At 48.1% G+C, this 27,758-nt stretch overlaps 1 protein-coding gene across 1 annotated transcript in view; it reads right to left on the bottom strand.

The window, feature by feature from the left end:
* The window catches only part of CSMD2 (CUB and Sushi multiple domains 2), a 641,557-nt gene that overhangs the window by 294,335 nt on the left and 319,464 nt on the right, over window positions 1–27,758 (bottom strand). Inside the window, exons 9-12 of the mRNA XM_024765304.1 lie at window positions 22,760–22,837; window positions 17,478–17,565; window positions 16,648–16,772; window positions 7,389–7,510 (exon numbers count right to left, since the gene is read on the bottom strand). Coding sequence (XP_024621072.1) covers window positions 7,389–7,510; window positions 16,648–16,772; window positions 17,478–17,565; window positions 22,760–22,837 — 413 coding nt within the window. The remainder of the gene's footprint in view (window positions 1–7,388; window positions 7,511–16,647; window positions 16,773–17,477; window positions 17,566–22,759; window positions 22,838–27,758) is intronic.

Genomic DNA, 27,758 nt, shown 5'->3' with positions numbered 1-27,758 from the left:
AGGGAAGGCCGATGGGCGCCAGTAGGGGGCACCGACTCAGGTCTGGGTTTCAGTCCTGACCAGGGAAATTTCATCAGCCACATCCTTCCTGAGGCTGAGCTGAAAGGTCCTAATAGGAGGAGGCTCTGGGGCCCAGCTTGGGCGGGGCCGTACCTGAGGAGCTACCTGACCCAGAGATAGGTCTCTTCCGTCAGTTGTTCACGTATTCAAACATCTGCTGAGCTCCTCCTCTGTGCCGGGCACTGTGCTAACTGCAGGAGAGATAAACAACATGCCACTCCTGCTTTGGGGGCTCTCATGAGCTCTGGAGGAAAGGGATTCCCAACACATTGCAATGTAACATGCATGCCAACGGAAGGGGCTGATGAAGTGCTGGAGGAACAGAGGCAGGACTAAGACCTGGTGGAGTTAGGAAGGCTTCTCTGAAGAGCAGGGATCTGAACTGTGTCTCAAAGATGGGTAGGGATTTGCCTGGAGGAGAAGGGAAGGCACACTGGGATAGGATGTGCTGAATGGAGTTCTTAAAGGGCCAGCTGTTTCTGAACCAGGAGTTCAGTGTGGCTGAAGCCAGGGCTGCCTGAGGGGAGATGGGCGGGAGGGCCTTGTGTGCTTTGCTGGGAGGGAAGGGAGTTGTTATTTATCACATACACCAGGTTGGTCAGAACCACCAGGATGCTCTTTAAAAATGTAGGTTCCAGGTTCCCATCTCAGACCCACTGAATCAGATCTTTGAGGAAGGAGCTTTGGAATTTGTGTCTTTAAACTTTCTCCAGGTATTTCTGATGATTGACCAAATCTGGGAAATGTTATTGTGGGCAGAATGACTACAAAAGCTAAGCTAGCCCATCTGGCCAAGGCGGGGTTCGCATTTCTCCAGACCATCCCAATCAAAGGGAGGATGCAGAGCTGTGTACCTAGTAGGCCAGCATCACGTGCTCTGAGCTGCCTTTTCTCTTTTCCCTGAATCTTCCCAGCTTCTGGGAGGATGCTTCCAGGAGGATGGACCAAGGTGGTTTTGTTTTATTATTAGTTTATCGAGGAGAGACAGACATGCCCTTCACCTGCCTCTGCAGTGAGACTGTCAGTTCTTGTTCCCACAGTGCAGAGCAGCACAGCCCATGGCGCTCAATCAAGGCTGGCATCTTGACATAGGTTCTCGGCCATTCCCATGTCAGACCATTTTTGGGCCTTGTTTGGACCTTCCAATTGCCCTTGGAGGCCCTAGTCACTGAAACATTCCCAGCTCCCTCTCAAGCTCAACCAGGAGAGGTCCTACAAGGGGGATGAAATGGCAGGAAGGGTCCTCATGCCCACACACATACAGGTACTAGGGATGTGTAATCATTCCATGATTATAAGGAGACCTACTCTACACTCCTGCGGGCAAAACTCTCAGCTCCTTCTCATGACAGCATTTTTCTTCACCTGCTCATTGTGAAAGGAGCCCCTGCATTCTCAGTCCAATTTGCCTCTCACTCGCTCCAGATCCTTCACTCACCATCCTCTTTCTCCTACATCTTCATTCTCTTTCTCTGTGCTTGTTTTGCCCACAGCCTACAAACGGGCTCAAAATCCCAATATCCTAAACAAACACCCTAAGTAGCCCAAAGCTTTCTGTCCACCCGACCTCCCTCATGTGCCCTTTCTCCTTCCCTCACTTCATAATTAAGTCAAAAAGGCTGTCTACATGTCTGGCCTCTTGAGCATCCCCCCCTCCCCATCCATTCACTCCCCATCCCACTGCTGTTTCTGTCCCCCAAAGCTCCACTGCAAGGTCTTCTTCCAAGACCAAAGCCAACAGTCTCTTTCCAGTCCTTTTCCAACAAGACGCTTCTCAGCGTTGCCATCATTAGACACATCCTGGTTGGAAACTCTTCCTGCTTTTGCCGCTTGATTTCCCTCCTACCACGCTGACTGCTCCTTCTCTGTTTCTTCCACTGGATCTCCTTCATCTGTAAGGACTGTGTTCCCAGATCCATTCTAAGTCTTTTCATTCTCTTTGCTCTCTCCCGGAAGGGTTATCCATTCCTTACGCTTCTGTTCCCAACTGTGTGTTGACGAAATGACCCCCAAATCTCTCTCTTGAACCCAGATTTATGCAGTCTCCAACCAGTGTATCCAAATGTCATTGGATGAAATGCAGGCACTTCAAATGCACACGCTTCCCTCTTGACTGCTGCCAAGCTTGTTCCTCTTCTTGTATTTCCTTTTAAAGCCACCGATTGGTCCACGTCAGAAAACACTGAGTCATCATCTATTTGTTCATTGAATAAATGTTTACTGAGTGCCTACTATATACCAGGCACTATGGTGGTCACTTGGGACACAATGTTGAATGAGACCTCTCCTTCTCCCTCCATCTCACACCCAGTCAGCCATCAAGTCCCATCCCATTCCCTAAATTCCTCTTAAATCTGTCTCCCCACTTCATGTTTCCAAAGCCTTAGTTGATGACCCCAGATTTCTTACTTGGGTAACTGCTTCAGCCTCCTAACTGGTCTCACTCTCCCCAGTTTCCCTCTCTAATAGCTCTACTGATGTCAGAGTAATCTTTCAAAAATTCAGACCTTCCTCCTATTGCTCTGGTTCAGAAGAAAGAACGGCCCTCATCCTTCCCAAGGCTGATCCCAGTGCTACCAGTCCCAACCCCTCCCATCTATTCTGAGACCTTGTTCCATCCAGTAGCACAGCATAGCTGCTGAAGTTCATGGGCAATAGACCCAGGAAGACTGGGTTTAAATCTCAGTGCTGCCACTTGTTTCCTGGTTATGTGCTACGAGTAAGTTGCCTAACCTCCAACCTGTCCACGATTCAGTTTTTTCATCCATCAAATGGGTCTTTTTAAAACCTAATTAATTGTGCTATGAAGAGGATGAAAGAAATTCATTTACACAGAAGGCCTAGCTCAGTTCTTGGCACATGACAGGCATACAATAAGAGATAGCTATTATTGTTATTACCAACAGCCTAACACTTCTACCCTTAAAAATCCGTTTCAGGATAAAACTCAAGCCTTTCTACCAAGCATGTGTGTTCACCATGATCTAAATCTTTCCAGCCTCATCTTGATATAGGCATGTTGAATTATTTTCAGTTCTAAGAGACTGTTCCAAACCTTGGTGCCTCTGCACATGTATCCACTCTGAAATACTGATTTCTAAGCCTACTTATCCTTCAAGACCCTGTTCAAATGTCACCTCCTCTGTGAAAAGTTCCCTGACCTTCCAGGTAGTGGCTCCTTCCTAGACTTTCCCAGCGCACTCTAGCCTCATCTCCATTAGCACCTATCCAAACTCTGGCTTTCCATTTACTTACATGACTTCTCTCCTATGCACACGCTCCTGTACGGGACAGAGATCATATCGTGGTCAATGAACGAATAAATGCTCATCTCATAAAAATTATTGTGAACTTGGAGAGGCTGTGATCTTTGCTGAAGGAGATGTTCCCAAAGTGACCAGACAAGCAGTCCTTGGACACACTTGTATCTCTCCTGTGGGCCAGTAAACAGGGGTAGGAACACACTATGCATTTTCCCTGCTATTTGCAGGAAGACAGCTCCGAGTCTTCAGTCTAAGACTTCGAGTTTCTACTCTTACACCGTCCTTTCGGCATTGTATGCTCCCTGGCTGTCTTCCTGGGTGGTGTCAGTAAGGAACTCCCTTCAGCCTTTCTGGGCTCCCCTAGCACTACCTGAAGCCCAGTAAGAACCCATGAAGCTGCTAAGAACACCCTTCTGAACAACTTGACTCTGAGGGAGTGTCCTTCAGAGGGGCTGGCTTCAGGAACCCAGGTTGGAGTGACCTCCTGCAGGGCATGTGGGGTAGTGACCAATATGGGGCCATTGACCTCCACACACCAGCCAAGGCTAGGCCTTCTGAGGGCAAATCAAATTGTTTCTCAGAAAATTCTCATGCCTTACCTATACTTCAGATTCAAAAGCAAACAGAGATAAGCATTTTTAACAATGCCCAAGAAAGAGTCCTCTAGTCGGCAACTTAATAACTTCATGGTAGTAGGTCCTTCTTCTGGTTTAGCCTCCATTTCCACCCTCATGTGGCTGAAACATCCTTCTCCATTGACTAGGTTCATCATCAAATGGTTTGATAAAATATGAATCTTTCTTTGTAAAATGCCTTGCAGAGGAAATTTGTTTCCAGTGTTCCAAGTATTATGGTCCTAGGCACTCTTGAGCAAACCATTTAAAAATGTTGAGTAAAATTTAAAAAGAAAAAAAAAAGCTTTTTACAAGTTAGTAAGTGTTATGAACTGAATTATATCCTCCTAAAATTCATATGTTGAAATCCAAACCCTGAATGTGATGGTATTTGGAGATGGGGCCTTTAGGAAGGTGATTAGGGTTAAACGAAGTAATAAGGGTGGGGCCTTAATCCAATGGGTTTGGTGTCCTCAAAAGAGGGGAGGAGATACCAGAAAGTTTCTCTCTGAATGTGCACAGAGGAAAGGCCACGTGAGGACACAGTGAGAAGGAGGCTGCCTATGAGCTGGGAAGAGTCCTCACCAGAAACCAAATTTGCTGGCATCTTGATCACAGACTTCTATCCTCTATAACTGTGAGAAAATAATTGTACCTTGTTAAAGCCACCCAGTCTCTTATATTTTGTTATGGAAGCCTGAGAAGACTAGTATAGTAAGAATTCTCTCAGAGTCTAAAACCCAGTCAACGTAGAGATACAAAATGTGATTCAGAGCATGAAGCTTTGGCCTTGAGTGCATTTTTAAAAACTGGTGAAGTAGAGCTTTGGTTTTCAGGGCCTTGTGGAGAAGAGGGAGAAGGAGACAAAGGTCAGGGTCCACCAAAGTTAGGGACTCTCGATGACACCCCTGAACAAAGCTGAGCTAGTTAAGGCTGCACCCTTAGTGTGAGGATGAACTAGAAATAAGCCTACCTTCCTTCTCATACAGCACTGCTACCCTCTGGGTAGATCTCGAGGCTGACTGTTTATCTCAGACCTTGACACTGAGTGAACAGCAAACAGAAAACTTCCCCTGAGACTCCATCATGCTAAATCTGTCTTCACGTGGGTTTTCAGCCTTCAGATTACTTGGGTGGTTTGAAACCTTCATACTGAGAATTTAGTCTGAAGAGGTCTGGCTGGTAATGCCCCCAGGCACTGAGCAGAAGCAAACACACCAGCTTCTACCCAGGTCTCAAGGAATTCCCACAGACAAAGTTTATGATTCTAACCACACAGTCAAAAATTACAAAACAAAGAAAGAAACATGGTTCTGGGGGCAACAGGTGAGAAACAACAGGCAACAGAGTGAAACTTGCGAAGATTTCATATACTGGGATTCATAGACACAGAATATAAAATAAATGTGTTTAACATATTTAAATAACTTAAATATATGTAAGGAGCAAGAGATTATAAAATTAGCTCAAAAAGCACCTAAAAAAAACTAAATAGGACTTCATAAACTAAAAATAATGATATTTGAAATTAAAATAAATCTCCAGTGAATGACTTCAACGGAGGTTAGACATAATGGAACGGAGAATTATTGAACAGAATGAGAGAAAATGATAGAAGTCTGCCTTGTCAGACTTCCAGAAGCAGAAAAGAGAGAGAATAAAGGAGAGACAACAGTCGAAATGACAATGGCTAAAAATTTTCCCAAACTGATGAAAGATGCAATCCATAGATTCAAGAAGCTTAATGAAATCAAATAGGATGAATCGAAAATATCCACAACTAGACATATGACAGTGAAACTGTAGAACACCAAAAACAAAGGTAGGATAGAAAGAGGAAAAACTCCAAATCATTTTATGAGGTTAACAGTATTTTGACACAGAGATCTGGCAGGCGTGTGTGTATATGCATGTGTATGTATGTATGTGTATGTGTGTGTGTGTGTATAATATATTCTATTTTGTTATATATATAATACATAACAAAATAGAAGCAAATTCACTATGTAAAATATTAGTAAATCAAATATAGGCATGTTTAAAAATGATAATACTAAATGACCAGGTTGGGTTTATCTCAGGAATGCAAGGTTGGTTTAACATCAGAAAAATCAACCAGTGGAATTCACCACACAGGAGAATAAAGGAGAAAATCATATGATTATATCAATAGATATAGAAAGATGCTTAATAAAAGTCAACATCCATTCACAATAAAAGCTCTTAGCAAACTAGGATTAGAAAGGAACTACAAGTTTAAGAAAAAGACTTCAGCAAACATCATACTTAATGGTGAGGAAGTAAAACATTGTGTTTAACACTGAACAATGGCAAAAGTGCCTACCATCATCACAATGGTTTGACATTACACTGGAGATTCTAGGCAGAACATTGGGGCAAGAAAAAGGTTGAAGAAAAGGTATAAGATTGAAAAGGAAGAAACAAAACCATCATTCCTTGCAGATGATAACTGTCTTATGTAGAAAACTCCAAAGAATTCACAGATAAATTATTATGGAATAGCTGCTATATACAAAAATCAAAGTATAAAAATTAATTGCATTTCTAACCACCATGCAAGAAAAAGGTAGAAAATAAAATCTTAAATGATATGATTTATAAAAGCAACATCAAATATATCTAGGAATAAATATATTAAGAATTGTACAAGATTTACAATGGAAAAATGACACAAGTTTACTGAAAGCCCTTAAAGAAGCCCTAAGTAAATACAGATATAGCATATTAATGGACTGGAAGACTTGGTCTCATAAAGATATCAGTTCTCCAATGTATCTGTAGTTTTGGTATAATTAAAATAAAGATTGCAACAGGTCATTTTGTGGACCTTGGCAAGATACTTATAAAATATATTAGAGTACAAAGGGCACTTCACAGGAAAAAAAGGCACTAACTCGGAAATAAAGATGTGAAAAGATGTATATAGCAGTGCAAAATGATACACGACAACACAGATAAATCTTAAGGACATAATTTTGAGTGAATTTGATTAACACTATATACAACATGATTATATTTATATGAAGGCAAACTAAATATTTTTATGGATACATACTTATGTGCTAACTATAAAGAAGAGCAGAGGAAAAATAAAGCACACAATCGAGGTAATGGTGACCTGAGGGATAGGGAACGGAATGAGGTTAGTGAGGGACACACATCACTAAGATATCTGTGTGTGTGTGTGTTGTTTTTTTTTTTCTTGAGTGGGGAGATGGCTACACAGGTGTTTGTTGTATTGATGTTCTTTATATCTTATATTTTACAAGTATGCTTTTTATCTACTTGGTATTTAGCAAAAATAATTTTTAATAATTGTCTGCAGAGAATCTACCACAACCAAGTTCTGGGTTTGAAATCCCTGGTAGAACAACTGTCCCCAATCCAGTCCTGCCCATAGGACACTCCCCATCCTCCCCAAGAGCCTTACCTTGGCGGGGTTGAGTGCTGTGATGATCCACACACAGTGTGCGTTGTTGTCATACTGAATGGGGAAATTAGGGGAGGTGATGATGCCTGAGGGGCCTCGAAGGTGGGCATCACACATACGGGCTGCAGAGAGGAGATGGAAGACAAGCCTTTTAGTTTAGGTTAGGATGAGTTCCCATCCCCACCTCCCACTCCCAGCCCAGAAGAGACTGAAGTTTGTACATCCCACCCCAGATATAACTTCCTACTTCCTGTTTCCTTCCCCCATGGTTCTTAGCGGGCTCAAAGGAAGTCACAGTTCCCCAAACACTGGGGGAGGAGTAGGCCCCACATGCCTTGACCCGCTGCTCTCTAGGCAACGATGAACTTCCACCGTCAGGCTAAGCAAGCCCCCTACCCTGACACCACTGTTACCGAGCAGCACATCTCTACCAAGAGGGTGTGGGCTACTACACACCTTGACCTCAAGCTAGGTGGACCCCATGCACCTATGGGCCTGCTAAACTGCTCTCCTCCCGCTCTGCTGACTTTTCTGCATTCCCCCATTTGCTCTCAGGCCTCCTGAAGTAGAATCTCAGGGTGTCCTTGTCAAGGCCACCCCACTAGGTATCAGAATGTCTGAGCCCAAGGACTTTGCCGGGGCCTCTGGCTCAGCCCGGTGCCAGGCACCTAGTGTGATTTCAGGGACAATAAAGTACTTCCCCACACTTAGCACGTGCCTGAAATAGGCTTTTGACTAGAAGCATAAAGATTCAAGGTAAATTAGAAGTGCTCTCCTCAAGTAGATATAAAGTGTTATCAATCACAACTTAATCTAATTAAGCTCTTTAAAATAGCTTCTAAACTAATTAGATTAAGTAGTGATTGATACCAGTTAAGGTACTACATTGTATCTAGGTGTTTGCCTTCTTTAAAAACGTGTTCTTTAGTTCCAACCACTTCATTCTTCAATGTTAGCGCTCAGCTATTTTAATAAAGAGTTCTACGAGTCTGTTCTGTTGCTGCCCACATGGCAATTTATCTTAATTGTAGGCAAAGTGCCTAACGGTAAAGAAATAGTGAGCAAACTCAACAAGACTAAGTATATAAAATGAAAGTGGTGTCAAACCGGGTTTCCTCTGATGGGACAAAATATCCTAGAACTCCTCTCCGCGTGTGGACAGGGCTGTGCTAAACCTTTCCCAGGAAACCCTTCCTAGGAGGGCCTGGGGAAGCAGGCTCCCCAGCTCTGGACATAATTAATCTCTTCTCATTTCACACACTCATTCCTGTGCTCATTCACTCCCGCATATACTGAGAGCCTATTAACAGGCCAGGCAGAGTGTGGGGAGAGAAAAGTGTCTAAGACACAATCCCTCTTCTCTGAAGGGCCACCGGCAAGTGGAGGGAACAGATGTGAAAAACAGTTACAACTGAGTGGAGCGAGTGTTGTCAGGGGTTACGTGCAAGAGACCCGGGGTCAGAATTGCTGGCTCTCCCAAGTCCTGCACCTGAAAGATCTTCTCATCCTGACCTCAAATGTTGAATCAGGTTTGAACAAAGCCCTAGGGGAACCCTCTCCCGCACTCCCCTCCCGTGCATCTGATTGCTCCTGTAATACTGTGCTGAGAAACACTGATAATCACTGGTTCCACTTGATACAACTGGGCCTGAAGGCGGCACCGCATGGGGAGGAGAGAGCAGGCTGTGGGGTTTACCAGCTTGGCATTCTGGGTTTGAAGCCCACTTGCTGTGTGTTTAAGTCTGGTAAGTTAGAAAACCTCTCTGATTCTACTTCATCTGTAAAATGGGACTAGTGATATTGCCCCACCGAGGCATGGTGAGGATGAAATTCTATGAGATTTTTGGATATGAAGGCTCACCAAGGATCCGGGACATCGTCAATATTTAACAAAGGGAGGCTGGGACTGTCAGACTCTGATATTATGTTCATTCCATCTCACTATCCCCAAGATTTCTCAAGGCCAGGGATCTTTATTCTACCTTTCCTGAAGTTTCTTTATAGGATTTTTTTTTCCCATGACCACACTGGAGACTGACAACATCACTAAACAAATTAGAATAAGGTCGTCAAAACCGAAACCCTGATCCCAGCCCACCTTTGCAAAGAGGACCTGTGGATTCCGCATGCTAGGCCTGCAGGGGATCCTGAGAAACCTCTACCAGCACGACCTGTACACCTGTTCGGGAGACTCAGGTTTTACTGCCAAAAGCCCTCAGCTTCAGACTTACTTTATCCTGCACTTGTTTCCAAAAATTAGATGGTATTTGCAGTATGTTGAAATGTGCTGGAGATAAATTAGAGAGAACAGGTCAAAAAGGCATTTACCACTTTAAGGGCTTAGAGGGGTTTAATTAAAACATTACAGTCTGCAGCTAGTTAGCCTGGAGCACCTAAAAATAGGTTCAGAATGGAGCATCAGCTCCTTTTTTCCTCTGCTGTCTGGTTAAGGTCAGGGGGTCTGCAGACAGACAGACTTCTCCCTGAGCAGCCAGCAGCCGGGATCCCACCGACAGATGGATAGCTCATCGCTGTGACCCACAAGGGCTGGCGAGATGGCTGAAGCTCAGACAGTGACTGAATAAATGAAGAAACACATATTTATGTTTCTCTGTTTGCCTTTTCCCATCAAATGACTTGCTGGATAGCTTTCAGGAGAATTTTCCAGGACCTTCCATGCCCAAGCTCTGCTGCAAAGTCCCATTCTTCCTCTGAACATCACTACACCATATAACAGGGGCAGCATTCCAGGGGACTTCAGGGAGATATCATTTAGACCCACCACCAGTTCTGGCATCAAAACAGCTTGGTACCAGAAAGGGAACTGCTGCAGGTGCAAGTCCCTCTGGTCTTCTATCTTCTCCCCAGATCTTATTCCCACCCTGCTCCATGCTGGCTTCCCTCACTTCTCCTACTACTGACCTCCCTCCTCATCCTTTCCTTTCCACAGTTCTCTCTCTAGAACCACCTCCTGACCACCAATTCTAAGGCAAACAAACTCTGACTTGTAGCTGCAACGTCTTTCAGAACTGCCTCCTCCAACTCCTGCCGTGCGTGAAGCCCATCTCCCCCTCCTGGGTCCGCAGCACTCTGCAGTGGAGAGCTTTCTCCTCCCCGCCAGTGTTTTGCTCCACAAACAATTGCTAACCCCCTGGAGGAAGTCTTCTCTGACCTTCATCTGTATCTCACTCCACTGACACCAACTTTCTCTCCACCATCAGCTCCCTGTCTTCTCGTCCATCCTTACCCAACTTAGATCCCATGGTCCACCATTATGATCATTTTCTTGCAAATTCACCTAAGTCCCTCGCTCCTTTTTCCTTTAAATGATTGCCCGAAAGACATCAATTGCGGATGAACTTCTCCACCTACATTCTCTAGCCCTGCCCCCACGCAGCAGAGCTTTGCTGGAGAAAAATCACATGAGTAGGAAGATTGGTGTCACTATAAATTCATGATCGCCCACCTCAAAAAGTACTGGATATTGTCCAGCAACTCTGCCATGTAGCCCTATTAAGCTCACTCTCCCACTCTGCTCAAAGACCCTTTCACGCCTCCTGCACGTCCCTCAGACCTCTCACCTTTCCCCTTGCCTCCCCTTACTCTCAGGTGATGACCTTGCTTCAGTCTTTGTGGGTGGAACAGAGGACATTTGGCAGGCGTGCCCTCTCTCTCACCCCCCAAGTCTGCAATTCTGTCTGCTTATGTGCCCATCTTCTTCCTTTCGCTTCCAACAGAGGGATGGCTCCTTCGCCTTTCAGAGGTCAGCGCCTCCTCCTGAGATCAGGTGCCCCTGCCCAAGGCCAACCATGCCCGTGGCCACACCCAGGGCCCGTTGCTCTGGGACCCAGGAGAGTCCATCTGTGAGATCTTAAACTCCATCACCCTGCTCCTTTCCCCGCTGCCTACGCATCCAGCAGAGTGACTTTGGTCTCGATGCACCACCTGCTGTCCTAAACCCTAGGTCTCTCCAGACCCCTGGCTCCCTCATTTCTCTCCATCTCTCCATCCCCTCCTGACCCTTCTTCCTCACTACCTAGTCTGGACCTCAAGACCCTCACCAGCAGCTCCTGTGACGCTCTCCTATCTGCCTTTGATTAACCATCTCTATTCCTAATCCTGGGTGTCCGGGGGCTGCCAGGAGAACCATGGCACCACCACAGACTTTGTGGTTTGCCATTGTAATGGAAGCTTTGGCCCAAGTCAGTCCTCTCTCTTGTCTTTGTTCCATTTCCTTGACAGTTCCTTACAGGGGCAATTTCAAACATCCACCTCTTAGTTGAGCCACTTAACCCCAGAGGCTGCTCTCCAGTCTTTGTTGTACTCGACCTCTCTAAAGTGTCTGACCCTGCTGACCCTTCTCTCTCTGTGAAACTCACATTCACTGGCTTCCGTGATGCCTCTGGCTCTTCTCCTACCTCTGCGACTGATCCAACTTATCCATTAACTCCCTAAAATAGTTGTTTAAATCTGGGCAAAGAACATATAATACTTTGCACAGTTCCTGCCAATTTTCTGTGAGTTCACAATTAGATCAAAATAAATGTTACCAAAAAGTGGGGGCAAGGGGGAGGAGAGGTTGTTCTATGTGGTTCCATCTAGTGTATTTACTCCAAATTGGTGTCCTGGTGCAATTTTCAAGTAGAAGTAGGACAGAGCCTTTGGACTGCGGTGGAATCCCAGTTCAAAAGATTAGCTTTGGGCCTCTGGGCAAGTTGGCGGACCACTCCAAGCTTTAGCTAAATATAAAACATGGATGTTGTCTCTTTCCTTGTAAAGAAATTATAAAAAATGTTACTGTACTGCTTTTTACAAGTATAAATAGCTTAATAAATGGGAGCTTTACCATTAGTACATACGTATAGGTAAGGGGCTCAGGGAGCGGTGCATGTATTCTAGTGAAGCCAGTACATCACCCAGGGGAGAATAACTACAGAGGAGAGAGGAGGAAGGCGTTTTTTTTGGGGGTAGGGGTGAGGGAGTGGAGAAAAGAGGAGGGGAGGGAGATGAAGACAAAACTCTGAACAACAGTAGTGTTTAAGGGGGAGGCCCCGGGAAGCTGACCCAAGACGGAAGACAGCCACCTGTAATTTTCACGGCATTAAATTAAACTTTTTTGTGCAACATTTCCCACATTTCACTCCCACCTTAGGAGAATGAGCGAGAAGATTCAGAGCATTTCAGTAATTTGCCCTGTGCCATATGGTATGTTACTAGCAAGGTTGGAACTTGAACTTAGGTCTCTGCGTCCTGAGTCTGGTGTTCTATTTACCACAAAAGCTCTTATTCTAGGAAGAAAAATAATGTACGACTTTCTGTTGATGATCTACTCTGTGACTCGGTAACTGTATTTCATCCGGGGCTGGTACTCCATCCCTATCCCCTGTCAACACCAATTTGTGGTCAAGGAAACCAGATCTCCTGGTTGTCAATTTGGTCCTCTTCACTCCACCAGTGGTTTACAAACCGTGTTCCCCAGAACCTCAGGGGTTCCCTGGGCGTGGCTTCGCGGCTGCTGGAAGTGGTGAGAAGGGGGCAGCTCCAAATCCCCCGCCCCTACTTCATTGAGAGAAGCTCCACAGCATTTATTTTATTTATGGGGCCTCTGCAAAAGCTTTTTAAAAACTATTGGGCTCCCTATGTGAAATAAGTTTGACAAGCCCTATATTATACTGCCTGTATCTGGGCCTGAATAGAATTAGTTTATCGGGATAACAATGTTTCATGTTGTCCTCAATTCCTCAATTCCAAAATCAAAATTTTCTAGTAGTTAAATGAGAAGCTTATTTCTTCTGGTGGGAAGGGAAGAAAGAAAAGGCCTGTGAATATCTAATTTCAAATTCCAAAATGAGGGCACGTTCCCCAATTGTTCATTTGTTTCAATCACTGATTCATTCAGGTTGTCCTCAAACATTTGTTGAAAACCTATCATTTGCCGGGTCCCATGTTTTGGTAGAATTAATTGTGTAGAAAATGAAGGTTTAAAATCAAATCATATTTTAAATGCATTAGAGGAAAAATAATACTACTGTGTGTGGCGGTGAATCCTTCTCAGATTATGATCTTTTGGTAACCTGCTTATTAGGGGAGCTACCGTGGAATTCAAAGAGTTTTGTCCCTTTCTATTTTTAAAGTAGGCTTCATGTAAACTCTGTTAAAAAATCACAATTAGAATAGTGATTCTGACTAATTAAAAATAAGAGATTTTAAAAGGAAAACTTTCAAAACTGCCAAAATTAAAGAACTCCCCCTTGAATTTAATATCTAACTCAGCCCTTGGCCTTCAGGGAAGTGACGGACAGATCATCCAAGTCCAAACCCAGCAACCTTTGCTTTTCTCTTCCTCCCTCACAATGACCTTGGGAGAGGGAAAAAGAGGGAGAGAGTGGCAGGAAGGTGAACCTGCCCAGAGCCCCCTCTCAACCACAGCTAGTGCTGGTCACTTTCTATAAAATGGCTTGTTTCAATTTGGCAATCACTAGGCACTGGAGGTTTTGTTTTCCCAGTTCACAGATGAGGGCCCTGTGGCTGAAAAAGAGGAAGGAAGCCGCCCAGGGCCAGCAAGCCAGCAGGAGGTAGAGTTGGTCTCTAGATCAAAGTCTGTGGGCCTCCCAAGGCGCGTGATTGCAACAGGATTGGACAGGACAGTGAGGAAACAGGCTTCTAAAAGATCTGGGGCCACTAGAGGCTGAGGGTGCGCTCTGAGGCGCGGGGAAGCTATATCCTGACAGGCCTCAGTTGTTTAGTTTAACCTACACACGCTGCACACGAGCCTCACAGATACGCTGGGGTCACTTCTAAATGAGGCCTTTCATGTGCACTGTCTCCTCTAGTTCTCGCAGTAATGTCATAAAGCGATGCTCTATAATCACTGCCTTTTATCAAAAGAAAAGAGATTCACAGAGGTGAAAAGACACCCGGCTAAAAAGTGGTGATGGTTGGATTTGTACTCAATTCTGTCTGGCTATGTCTTCTGTGATTTCCCCTCCACTTCCCAGGGGCAGAGGATGGGATGAAAATGGATGTGAAAAAGCTCGGCCCGATGCTTAGTCAATAGTGTGGCAGAGAATGCAGAGTCCAGTGGGTCAAAATCATTGGAGGGACTTGGCTGGGGCACACAACATGTCTGGAGAAAAAGACGAGCACATCACTTGACTGTGAACTTTCTTCTGAAACACCAGCCCTTCCCCACCCCGGGCTTATTCATGTAAACAACCACCATTACTAAGAGAACAACCTGCCTCCAATGAAAAGGTCTTGCGGAGAGATCAGATCCCACCACCTCCTGAAGGCATCCTTGTTCTGGCTCCTCAAAAGGAATTTTGAAATGACAGACAGGCAAAGGGAGCCTTGCTCCTCAGACCTGATAATTCTATGCCTGTCTACTCAGCTGGTGTCTTGGTTCCCCAGAAATGGAGTGCTGTGCTATTCACTTATTAAATCATCCATTCAACACATGCTACTGAGCACCTACTATGTGCCTGGCCCTATTCAAGGCAGTGAACAAAACAGACGTCCTTGCCCTGTAGAGCTTATATTCTAGCACAAGGATGTTTGCTTTCTTGCCCGGCACTTCCTAATTCATAAAGTGTTTCCATATCTACAACTCCATTTGACCCTCACATTAACACAAGATGGGTAGGGTAGGAGCCATGACCTACATTTACCAGTAAGAAAATAAGCCCAGGGAAGATAGGGGCTTTGCCAAATTACCCATGGCCAGCTGGTGGCAAAGCTGAGAGTAATACCCAAGAATTCTTTCATTTGATTTTTTTTTGTGTGTGTGTGGTACGCGGGCCTCTCACTGTTGTGGCCTCTCCCGTTGCGGAGCACAGGCTCCAGATGCGCAGGCTCAGCGGCCATGGCTCACGGGCCCAGCCACTCCGCAGCAAGTGGGATCTTCCCGGACCGGGGCACGAACCCGTGTCCCCTGCACCGGCAGGCGGACTCTCAACCACTGCGCCACCAGGGAAGCCCTTTTGTTTGATTTTTTAGAAAAATATTAGTTAAGTGGAATCTTTGAAATAATATAACTAAAATCAGTGGGGATGCAAAGCACATTATTAATTGTGGATCATGGCCACCTCAAAGGTGAGTGAGAATGAATTAATCTAAGGCTTATTTGAGAGAGATTTTCATGACCCTCTTCCAGAGCGCTTATCAACACAGTAAAAAATGGGAGTGGGTCTCAGCTCCAACTTGCCCCTTCCTCAGTGCAGCAGTGATCTAAGTTATTTACCCTGGACGCATCTTACTCTGCATGAATTTCATCTTGATGCGTGTGCCTGGAGAGAGACAAAGAATCTCCTTCTTAAACTGGAAGGATCTGGAATGTAACTTTAGTGGGCAGCACACTTTCTCTTCCAAAGGGTCACTCAAAAGGGCCACTGCTGTCTTTGTTTACAAACTCTAGAGTGATTCCTTACTTTCGTACCAAGAACTCTTGAGTCTCGGTCATGTATGCAAACAATGGAAAAAGAGAGATGAATGCAGTGTAGGACATGAAAAGCTGTCTAGTGGTGCCCTGCGAGATGAGGCCAGGGGCTTCTCTACCATAGAAGCAGCTGCTGTCCTGTCCCAAAGAAAAAATACACGCAGGTCTCATATTTTAAGATTATTTGGGGGATGGGGACTTGGCCAGCCCAGCCTTGGTTCTTTTGAAACCTGGGATGGCAGGGCCCCCGAGAATAAGACGTCCAGGTGTGAGGTTAGAGGAATCCCACAGAGAGGCCTTTTGAGGTCATGGTCCCTGTTACTCCTGCATAGCTCAGAGCATTCTTTCAGAAGTGACAGGTCTGTTTATTGCTGAGTATGTGGAAAGACACAAGGGCATTGAGATGGAGGGTTTGGGATGTCTGTGTGCTATAATGGAAGGATTCAAGGTGACATGATACAAAGTGACTTCCCTTCCCATCTAGGTGCAGCTGTAATATCTTGGTGCAGTGGGCCAGAAACCTGCTCATGTGTGACTCCCTGACTAGACTGTCAGGTGCAGGCAGGGCAGGGACCGTGCCTCTCTTCCCCAACTCTGTTATCTCTGCTATCTCCTGCTCTTCTATAGGCCTGGATACAGAGGAGGTGCTAAATAAATGTGTTGGGTTCATTAGTAAATGGATGCAGAATCTGAGGTGTGGGGAGCAGCGAGAATGAGATGAGCCAGTCTGGATGAGAGCCTGGACTCAGGCATCAGGAGCTGGGCTCCGTCCTCCATGCCCAGCCCAGCTTGCTGGCCAGCCTCCCTTTCCAGGGGCACCCTCACCTCGGCAGACCGGCCTGTGGTCACTCCAGGCTGCAAACATGTCGCTGACTTTCATACAGGTGATCCGCTTGGACCCTTGCAGGTCATAGCCCTCGTTGCAGGTGAACTGGACGCTGGATCCTAACCTGGGAGACAAGGCGTATCTGTGAGCTCCACCCCTGGGCCTGCCAGGTTTCCCCTGAGTCCTTCCTAGGTCCACAAAGAAGCACCATGCCGAACTTTATTTCTCCTCTGGCCCTTAATCTCCGCTCCACCGTTTATCACTTAAAACCTCCATTGGAAGGAACACCTGCTCTTCATCTTCTTTTTTGGACCGTTTAATGGTTTTAGGATTGAGTTAAAAGGTGACTTTGTGTGCAAAACAGCAACCCTTTGAGATAAGTATTAGGACAATTGGGACAGCTAAGAGTGGGTGGACGATACCCATAAACTTTCATGAAAGTGGAGGATTATGAGAAGATGCCTCGATTAGAAAAGTTAGAAGCTTTATAAAATGCACTGTCTCGGGGCCCTAGGGTGTCCTAGACTATCGGAGGTGTGAGCTGCCTGCTGGCACGTCATTCCTGATGATGGCAGCCCTTTGTACCCTGGGTATAGGTCTGCTGGGTGACACTGGCAGTCTACGGCCCTCCCTTCCCCCTTAAGGTGTGGGTACTAGTCCCAGGACTGGACCAAGAGAGAATGTTAAAGGCCAAAGCTCTTCTCCAGGAAGTGATTCTGTATCCACATGGTCCTCTCCACTCTACCTCCAGGAAGGCCAGTCCCTGTCTTCCCCCCAACCAGGCCATCGCACCCTTCTTGTAATAAGAACATTCCCAAACAGATCTTACCTGAAATCTGAGCCTAGTCTTTTGCCCCTTTCAGGTATGCCAGGGTCTGGACACATATTATGCCCTTGGGACACACCAACCTGAGTTACTACAAGGCAAAAAACAGCACATACAGAGATGGATCATCACAGGAAGAAACCAGTCGGGGCAGTGTCACAGGGTGGGAGGTGGACGCAGAGACAGAAAGAGGCCCTGCTCTGCTGGGGCCTGTGGGGTTGCTGGGGTCTACTGGGCTCGGGTTTCCCGAGTGTGCAGATGGGGAGCTGCTTTTGACAAATTCCTTTGGGAGCAAAGTCCAAGTGAAATTCCTCAAGAGCGTGTGGGCTCAGAGGCACCCCAAACCAACAGCCATCCAGTTCGTTCCCTTATCCCGCACCAGCGGCCAGAGATGGACAGTCCACAGCCCCCGGTGACCTCCCCACCCTTCCAATCTGCTGATGGCAGCTCTAGATGAGATGAGCCCCCCAACCTCAGCCCCCAATGGAGAAATGACTCAAAGAAAGTTAAATAAAAGGTGGATGTGTGGTCAGAAACGGTAAAGAATGTAAGAGAAAGCTGCAGTCTGAAGTTCAAAGCAGGGACTTGAGCTCAAACACGGATATTTCTGCTGAGAAACCTCTTCCCATCGGACAGTTCTCAATGCAGAGTAAGCGGTAACCAGAGCATCCCCCGCCCATGCCGCTGGCCGAGGGCACCGAGGTAGCACCTGCGGTAGTTCTGGCAGGTGCTGTGATGCCCTCACGTTCGCCAACACCAGAGTCCTGTTTTTAAAAGCCACGTGCACAGTCCTCTAGGTTAAAGGAGAAGCTTGGTCAAAGGGCGGCGGATACACACAAAGTCAGTTTTCTCCCGTCTCCAGTGGAGAAGGTGGAAACCCTCCGGCCCCTGCAGTTCATTGTTCTTGAGATGCTGTGAGGCTAGAACTCCCTTGCACCTCTGGAGTCCTGGCCTTGGCAACGACCAGGAGCCAGAGTTCCACTCAAGCCCTCACCAACCCCACAGTCCCAACAACCACCTCTAGACGAGGGATGACAGGGAGTCTGGAGCAACGTTCCCTGAGTTGGCCCATTTCCCTCTCACCCAGTCAATGTCCCACAATATGAGCAACGTGCTCCATCACTCACTCACTCACCCACTCGTTCCTGCACATGATACACAACAGGCATTAATTGAACACCTACTGTATACAAGACCCTATTTGGATACAGTGGGAAATGCCAATGTCAGGTATAAGATATGACCACTCCACTGTCCTCAAGGAGTTACACGAACTATGGAAAGAAACTACAGAACCACAACGGGGAGGTGATGAAAGATACAGCTAAAGGGAGGTTCAGAGAGAGGACCCATCTCATATTGCTGAGAGAAGCATGGAAGGCTGCCTGGAGGAGGCAGCATTTGACATGGATCTACTGAGATAGTGGGATTTAGATACATGATAACAGAGAAATGGTATTTCAGGCAGACAGATGGGCCCGGGGAGTAAGGTGGAGACACGGAAACCGAAGTGTAAGTTGTTCGGTGTGCCAGAACAGGAGGGAGGGTATGAGTGACATGGAAGAGTGAAGGTGAAGTGTCAGAGGTCAGACTTTGAAGGGTCTCAAGTCTGATCCTAAAGACGATGGGAAGAGTCCTGAGTGGGGAAGGGCACTGTAAGATCTGGATTGCTCGGAGGGAGGCCAGTTACTGTGAAATGAGTTAGAAAGTTTTGTGTTCATTCAGGTAAAGGACAACAAGAGCCTGGTAGTGGGAACAGACATGAAGTGATGGGAATGGACGTGGCAAAGAAAGAGTCTTCAGGGCTTGTGGAACAGCAGGGCATAGGAAGAGGGGGCAGGGGACTTCCTGGCCCAGGGACCTGTGAGGGTGCAGTGAGTTGATGGAAGTGCAGCAGTGGGGAATCCCATTTTTGACTCAGTTAGTCTCATTTCAGACCTGAGTTTGAAGCTCATTCCTACTGTCAGAAACCTGTCCAAATCTCCAGGGAGCCCCGGGTGTGGCTGGCCAAGGGAACCTGGGCATTTGGACAGACTGAGCACTCAAGCCAGAGACCGGTTACTCTCTTGGTTGTGTGGTGACGAGTACAAGGCCTCTTGGGCAGCCTCCTTTTCTCCAACATTCCACAGTGCCAGGCTCAAGCCAGTTGCTCCCACTGGACGCTCGTCCCCTACTCCCATCCCCTTCCTTGCCAAACCTCTATTTCTGAAACTTTCACATCCTCAACTAAGCTATGTCAACATTCCCCCAGTCCTGGACCCTTCAGCCTCGGCTAATAAGACAGAAGCGCCATCTCCAAAAGCAGAGCAAGCTCCTGCTTCCTGGGGCCTCGGTGTTTTGCGAGCAGCGGGGAGGAAAGAGAAAACTGGGGCTTCCAGGATCCCCAGGGGCAGGAGGGAGAGAGGACCCCTGAGATGTACCTGCGGGTCCATCTGTTGGCAAGCCAGACTCACCGTGATCCATCCCTACTGAGGGTTTCTGAGCTAAGCGCCCACCTTCTTTAGGCCCTGCCTACTCAACCCTGTGCACCGACCACCCCCATCCAAAGGCCCTGCTGACCGCCACATGGGAACCACACACCACCTTGCAGGGTGTTAAGAATGCAGATTCTTGCCTCCTTCTCGCGCCCTTTCGTTCAGAGCTGACACTGCTCAGCGTAGCATAGAGGAAAGCTGACCAATGAGGATGTGGCTGGACGGGAGAGCTGACCAATGAGGATGTGGCTGGACGGGAGAGCTGAGGCCACAGCGAAGCCCACCCACCGAACCGCTGCCCCTGACATGTATGGCAAACCTTGCTGTGTCCCCTTTAATCAGCCAGCCCGAAATGAGGCTCAGGCGCCATCCAGGAAGTTGCAAGCCCAGCGGTGAGCAGCTCATACCCCCCCCAGTGCCCTCTCTTCCTGGGAGGACCGAACAGGTGATGGCATCCCCGTATGAGCCTTCAAGGCTCCCCAGAAACAAGCAAACTCAAATCCCAGTGAACAGTTTACTGTCGCAGTTATGGAGGCAAAAGGCTTTTCCCCTTTCTTTCCTGAGTTCCAGCCTCCCCTGCCTATTCAAGACCAGCCAATTGTGCTTGTAGCATGAATTTGCTCTCGGCTGCAGAGGGAAGAGACTGGAAGGTGATCCTTGCCCCGGTCCCTATGGTGAGGAAGAAGCCACACACGTTCAGAAAGACAATGCCTTCTACCCAAAGTGAAGGGAGCCACAGACACACGGGTGGTCAGAACCAATGGCCGGGGGCCCATGGTGCCCACAGACTGGTAAAGGCAGCAAGTAGGATCCAGGAGATGTAAGGGTGGCCCACTCCTCCCCTGAAGTTCAGGACATCTGTCCACAGGGAATCTGGGCAGAACACAATGGGCCAGACCCCTGAAGACATTTGGTGACCTGCCTCCGAGGCAGCTTGAGTCACACACCCATTCCTCCCTGAAGGAATCCCAGAAAGGAGACCAGTATCTTGTTGGAGAGAAATGTATACTTTTTCAAAGAGGTTTTGAATTTTTTTATTAAAATAGGGTTTCTTCATCTTTCTGAGGGAGTTTTTGGTACCTCTGAGAACTAATGAAAACCACAGACCCTTCCCTTCCACCCCAAAATGCACCCACAACATCACATGTGATTTTCTAGTGAGTTCAAGGACCTCCTGAAGTCCTAGGTCAAGAAGGCCCATCTCAGATCCAAAGGAGAAAGGGAGGATAAGGTTTTGCATCCCCATTCTACAGATGGGGAAACCGAGGTGTTAGGGCCTGGGGTAACACAGTTACCTAAGGACACAACTGGGAAAGAAACGTGCTCTCCCAAGTCAGAGCAGTTTCCTTAAAGTTTGCCTGTGGCCCCAGGGCAAACTCTGAAGTTGAATCGTGCCTGCCTCGGCTCCTCTGGTTTCCTGTGGCTGCAGAAAGAAAGAGCCTGGGAGGGCCCGCGCCATGTCTTGAGTCTTCCCTGCAGACTCCTGACCTAACCCTCTGCTCCTTCCTTTGGCTCCCTAGTCAAGCACAGAAGCAGGGCCTTCTGGCTGCCCTCTGCCATCCAGGCCACTTGTGGCAGGGTGACCAGACAATGGTCCCCAGAGGCAAGGAGTGGTACCTGTCTCCAATTGGAGGACTTGAAAGACCAGAGAAAACCCACAGCCAGGCTCAGTTTCGTCATGGCCTTGGGACCAAACTGCCTCTCCCCGCGCTGCTCCCTGCCACCCAAGCACGGAGCTGTGGACCCACCCATGGCCTCTCTCCAGCAATTACTTCCAGCACCTCAGCAGAAGGGAGCACATGGAGGTGAAAGAGGAAAGGAGAGGGTCAGCAGGGAGCAGAGACAGAGAGAAAAAGAGGGGGAAGCAGATAGGGTGAGGGAGGAGGAAGGAGAGGAAAGTGGAAAGAGGGAGGACGAGTGGAAGGAGACAGAGAAGGGCGTGAGAAGCAGAGGGCAAAGGGGGGCAGAAGGTAGAGCAGAAGGCCAGGTGTTTGGGGGACCAAGGGAGGCTCCCTGCCGCCACCTCCAGAATGAAAACGGAGCGTTTCTTGGAAAAATCTGCTCTGCTTTCAAGTCCAGCCTCCTGGAGTGGCCCAGAACCTTTGGGAAATCCTTCCTATGCTCTAGCTCAAAAGCCCCTTAGCACAGGCTCTGATCAGGTGCTTCTGGAGTGACATTCCAGACAACTGCCCAGCATTGGACATTCTCCTTTTGATCTTTCAAACATCAATGGCAGGAACATGTTTCCATGGACAGAATTTGCCCCATGTCCAAGCAGGGAGCCCCCAGCACTCCCCCATCAGCTCAAGAAGCAGGACACCCTCCCTTCTAGTCCATGTTTTGCCCAGCCAGGTCCATGGACCCCGGTGGAAGGTTCTAGGCATTCCCCTCTCTCCCCTTCCCCCAATCTTGTCTTGGGAGCTGGAATCAGGGACTTGAAGCCTCCAAAGTCCCGGCTGGAATTTACTGGCTCCTAGACGAGCCAGATAAAGGATTGTCTTAGCAGGTGGAAGTGATTCAAAAGGAAAAAGAAAGAAAGAAATGTAGCAGTAATGACTCCCTGGACTGCAGTTAGAGTGGGAAGTGAGGGAGAAAGAAGAGGCAGGAGGGGAATGGGAGGAGGAACACGAGAAGACAAAGGGCAGGCCCCGGGGCTGCTCACTGGGCACCAGGTTAGTGTCTGCACGCGCAGACCCGGGCGGAGGGAAGCCGGGCCGAAGGGACATCGGCGCAGCAGCATCTGGCTTCCCCGCGGTCACAGCGCCAGCGGCTCTGGCCTTGAGCGAGAGGCCTGGCGGGGCGGACACTTACACACAGACGTCTTCTGGCTGTTATCTTTGCTGGGCATCAGCTTCACGCCTCGAGACTTCAACTCAATTTGCTTCTTGACTAGAGAAGAGGTGAAAGGAAAATCAGGCTTAGTTGTCATATGGGACTGGGGATGGGTCCCTCTAGAATGATCCCTCTCTTAGCTTGGGACATTCCATGGTGAGTCAAAGCCGGAAGCCCCTCTGGGCAGGGATATACTAAGGGTAGCGCTCAAGTGCAACAGGGTCTCAAACACAGAGAAAGAGCTGCTATCAAGGCTGGCTCTCTGGGGTGACCTCCCTGCAAACCGGTAGTGAGTGTCCACATGCGAAGCCCCGCAGCCTGCCCTCTGCGGCTCTGCTCTCCTCCCGATCCAGTCCTGGCCAATTTCTGGACCAGCCCTGGCCAGGTGTGTTGCATTGCATTAGGGCCCCAAGTTGTCACCCTCGCTGTAACCACAGCTGTTGCAATGAAATGTGATTGTAGTCCTTCCTGTTAAAGAGGTAGAGTATATTTCCTCACCCCTTGACTTTGGGTTTGGTCATTATGGAGGCCTTGACATGTCCAAAGACTTGAAAAGTGCCTGCCAGATTAGGCTTGCCCACTTGGATCTCTGCCGTCTTTGGGAGAAGACATGGCTGGTCCTGGGAGGATGAGAACATGAGGAGCAGGGCCCACCATCCTAACCGAGCCCAGCCCACACCAGCTGACCTACTGTGAGCAGGGACAGCAGAGTCCAGGAGGTCACTGGGGTATGGTCGGATGGATTGAACTGGGTTTTGATCCCAACACTAAGTCCAGTCCATAGCTCATCAGGACTTGGCCAAATAGCATACAAAGGGCCCCAGAGCCAGAACTCCACAATTCCAAAGGCTATTCCTCTGAACCCATCAACCTCCTTTGGGTCTGAGTACCCCTGTGCTCCAAAGCATTGTGCTGGTTGCCAAGGGATTCATCCTGTCTCTGGTTATATGGCTTGGTTTATCTGTCCAACCCCAGAACCCCCTGCCGGGTGGCTCAGTCCCACTCTTACTGGAACCAGCAGCGGTAACAACTGTGACCAGCACTTCCTATGTGCCAAGCCCCGGGCTGAGGGCCTTACAAGTTCTTTACTTAAATCAGCATCACTGACCCCTTTCTTTCTCTCACACCCACACACGATCTATCAGTAAACCCTCCCAAATTTATCCCCAATGCACTTTCTACATCTGTATCTCTGGTCCAACTCTCCAAGACTTCTCCCTTTGTTGCCATGGCCTTCCATCTTCCACACTTGCCCCCATCTAATCTGTTCTCAACACGAGATCCAGAAGGATCTTGTTAAAACACGAGTCACACCAAATTACATCTCTCCTCAAAACTCTTCAGCGGCAACCCAACTCTCCTATAGTAAAAGCCAAAGTCTTTAAAAGGGCCTGCCCAGACCAACGGGCCCTCTCTGTGATCTCTCTGACTCCATCTTCGACCTCAGTCACTCTTCTCCAGCCACATGGGCCCCCCTCATATTCCAACAATACACCAGGCATGCCCACTTCAGCCTGCCAGTTCCCTAGAAGGCTCTTTCCCAGATATCTTCATTACTTGCTCCCTTTTCTCCTTGAAGCCTTTGTGAGAACACCGCTTCCTACGGCAGGCCTTCTCTGACCACTCCACTTAAAACTATACCTCCAACCCCAGCTCTCCCTAACCCCTACCCACTTTACCCCTAACTCTCTCGTATGCATATAATTTTCTTAGTGATTTTTGTCATCCTACGTTGCAACGTAAGCTCCACGAAGACAGAAATTTTTGTGTTTTGTTCATTGCTCTGTCCTCAATGCCTAGAATAGTGCCTGGTTCATAGCAGGTCCTCAATAGTCATTTCATTTGGTCCTTATATATGTTCAACAACCTTGACCAGTACTTATTATACCTACTTGATCGATAATAAAATTGGGGTTCACGATGGTTTAAGTGATTTATTGTAGGTCACACAGCCAGGAGGCAGCTGTGCTCTTGGTGGGACCTCAGCATCTTCTCTTGTGACCTGTCCCCAAAGGTATCCCAAGGGCATGGTCAACCTTCTTCAGCATCTGTCCCCCCACCAGCTCAGCCCCTGGAGACTCAGATATTCACTCTGCACTTGAGATAACATGTCAACCCCAGAACTAAAGCCCACAGTGATCAGATGTGCAAAGGGAACCAAGTCCGAGCATTCCCTCATCCCCTGTCCATCCCTGCTCTGCCTATATCAAAAAGCTCCCCAGGGCTTCCCTGGTGGAGCAGTGGTTGAGAGTCCGCCTGCCGATGCAGGGGACACGGGTTCGTGCCCCGGTCTGGGAGGATCCCACATGCCGCGGAGCTGCTGGGCCCATGAGCCAAGGCCGCTGAGCCTGCGCATCCGGAGCCTGTGCTCCACAACGGGAGAGGCCACAACAGTGAGAGGCCCGCGTACCGCAAAAGAAAAAAAAAAAAAGCTCCCCAAAGGTTGGTCCCTCAGCAAGCTGCTGTCTAAGCTGAATGCCTGACAAAATTCAGTTACTTCCACGGAGTCACGACTTCCCTCGTGCATTCAAATCCCTTTTATAAATGTGCATTACTCTCCATGTGTATCCGGTAGGAAAATTTCCAATGAACACTAACATGGGCCCATTATCAAACAGAGGGTATTCATAGGGAAACATGCATTATTCAAGCCCAGCTAATAACGGTGAGGCAGGGGAAAAAACGTCCTCTGATTCAACATCCCTAAGAGAACAGGAAGGGTCCCAGCACTGCGAGAACAAGGCCAGCTCTTCTCCCGGGTGCCCCACCAATGGGCAGGGATCAGGAGAGGGGCCTCTAGGACCCAGTGCAGCCCATCTGAGGGCAGGTCTGGGAAGATGGCTCAGGGCATCCGGAGAAGGAGGTGAGTCAGAGTCTTCCCAAGCCCCTTGTTCAGGTTCTGGTGTCCACTGGGGGAGGGGGTGAGGAAGGGGGTCAGTGCCCCGTGGATGCCATTCCCAGGGGCAAACACTGCTTGGGTTTTCGTTGTAGCTGCTGAAGGGGGACGGTGAGATGCAGGTGGATATGAGGGGGTGGTTAAGAGGAAGCCCTCTTCCTCTCTTCTCAAGGCTGCATTGAGAAAGAGGCTCCTGCCCCTCCCCCACCTCCAGGCCCCAGAGGGAATCCTTCCAATCCTGTCTCCTCGGTCCTCTCCACGAAGGACTGTCTAACCTGACTCACCAGTGCTTAATAGTCACTGGATGACGTCACGATGCCTCCCAGCAGGAGCTAATTCCATTCTTCCTCTTTTGCACCCTGCTACTCACCACAGGATGGAGTTTGTTAAGGTGATGAGAAGAACTGGTTGAGAAGGAACCTGAAAAGCTAGAGGGGGCTCCTTAACTTAGATGCAAACTTTGGGACCGTTTACCCCTCTGAGCCAGGTCTGAGAGGCTGTGTCACCCACGCTGTTGGTGGGTCCCCACGTTAGCTTGCGAAACGCGGGGGCCACAGCTCTGTGGGCAGGGGTTCCTCACACCAATAACACAACCTCTCAAAAAACATATGTCCAGGCCCAGGTGGCCTATGCCATCCCCCGAACTGATGAATGGGTCAGAAAGCGACCTGGCTAGGGGGGTACCCACCTGGCAATATCCACATCGCCAGGGATCTTAGTGTCCAGAAACCACCTCCATATACCGGGGTCGCAGTAGTTTGGCAATACCAGGGAAGCACTCGCACACTGAATTACAGACAGCTAATTTGTCTTCGTCTTACCAAGTGTGTGGTGGGTGACCATGGAAGATGGAGCACCATGGGAAATCAGCCTTGAAATGAGCTTGTAGAAGAACTAGCTGGACAGACCAGGGCAGACCTGGTGTGAAGGGTCAGAGAACAAGGGTACTTCTCTCTCTAGGTCTCCACAGCACACTGCTAACAGAACTAAGCAGAAAGCAAGGGCAAAACAGCAAGGACCTGGAGAATTTCTGAGGTGTATTTGTTCTTGTTTGAACATTCATTCACGGAGCGCCCACTAGCGTAGCACCTATGGTATTACACTGAAGCGCTCGCCTCTAAAGAGGATTCTGTAATTACTGGTGCAGTGGAGAAAAAGTGTAGCCTGGGGCTGGCTCCTTGGTCCTGGCTACACTTGAATGCACACCCCCGGCGCACATATGCACGCCACACATCCATGCACGCATGCACATCTGTGTGTACAACCAGTGCACCCACAAGAACACATTTACGCCCCTGTGTATGTATGGCTACAAACCTTTACATACAAATCACACTTATACATGTGTTTGTACTGTATGTGAACAAAGTCAGGACTCCCAAGAGAAAAGTGCTGGCTTTAACTGGTTGACGGAAATCTAAGCAGGTACACTCATCTCCTCTGAATGATAATGACTAACAGAGACTGCCAGGCTGCTCCGTTCATCCTTTATATTCTGGTTAATTACAAGACATTTCCCCACTGTTGTAAAGGTTAGCGGAACACACGGTACACATTTAGCTGGAAGAATCTGGCGATACAAATGCCTCTGTAGTCGGCAGCATCAGTTATTGGGCCGAGCTAGTGGGAGACAAGGACCTGTTAGTGGAGGAGACAGGAGAGGGGGGCCTAACCTGCCTCCATGGCTCTGGGGACCGAGAAGTGCATGGAACCTATGGCTTCTTCTCATCCCAGTGGATTCAGACTTCCCTCCACAACAGTGAGCCCCTGCTCTCAGCCTGATCACTCGCCTTTCCCCATCACCTGGCTGTCCTGCTGGCTGGACCATCCCTTCATGTCCTCCCACATCCACATCCACACCAAATCCAGTTCATTCAGCCTCAGAAAATTTCTCCAGTGTGTATCCTTCTTTCAGTGTTCTAAGCCGTTCCTGCCCTAAACTCATGCTGTTTTTTGCTTGGTTTTGGTTCACCGATTCACTGTCTCTGGCCCATCTTAAAACATGTTGCAGACAGTCATCTTTTAAAAATGGCAATCTGATTGCCACTTTGCAAACTTGGGTGTGCATCCTGCACTCTGCCC

This window comes from Neophocaena asiaeorientalis, unplaced genomic scaffold, assembly GCF_003031525.2.
Source record: "Neophocaena asiaeorientalis asiaeorientalis breed wild unplaced genomic scaffold, Neophocaena_asiaeorientalis_V1.1 scaffold409, whole genome shotgun sequence".
Classification (NCBI taxonomy): Eukaryota; Metazoa; Chordata; class Mammalia; order Artiodactyla; family Phocoenidae; genus Neophocaena; species Neophocaena asiaeorientalis.
Note: the sequence above shows the minus strand (reverse complement) of the source record. Positions and strands in the feature narration are given on the sequence as shown.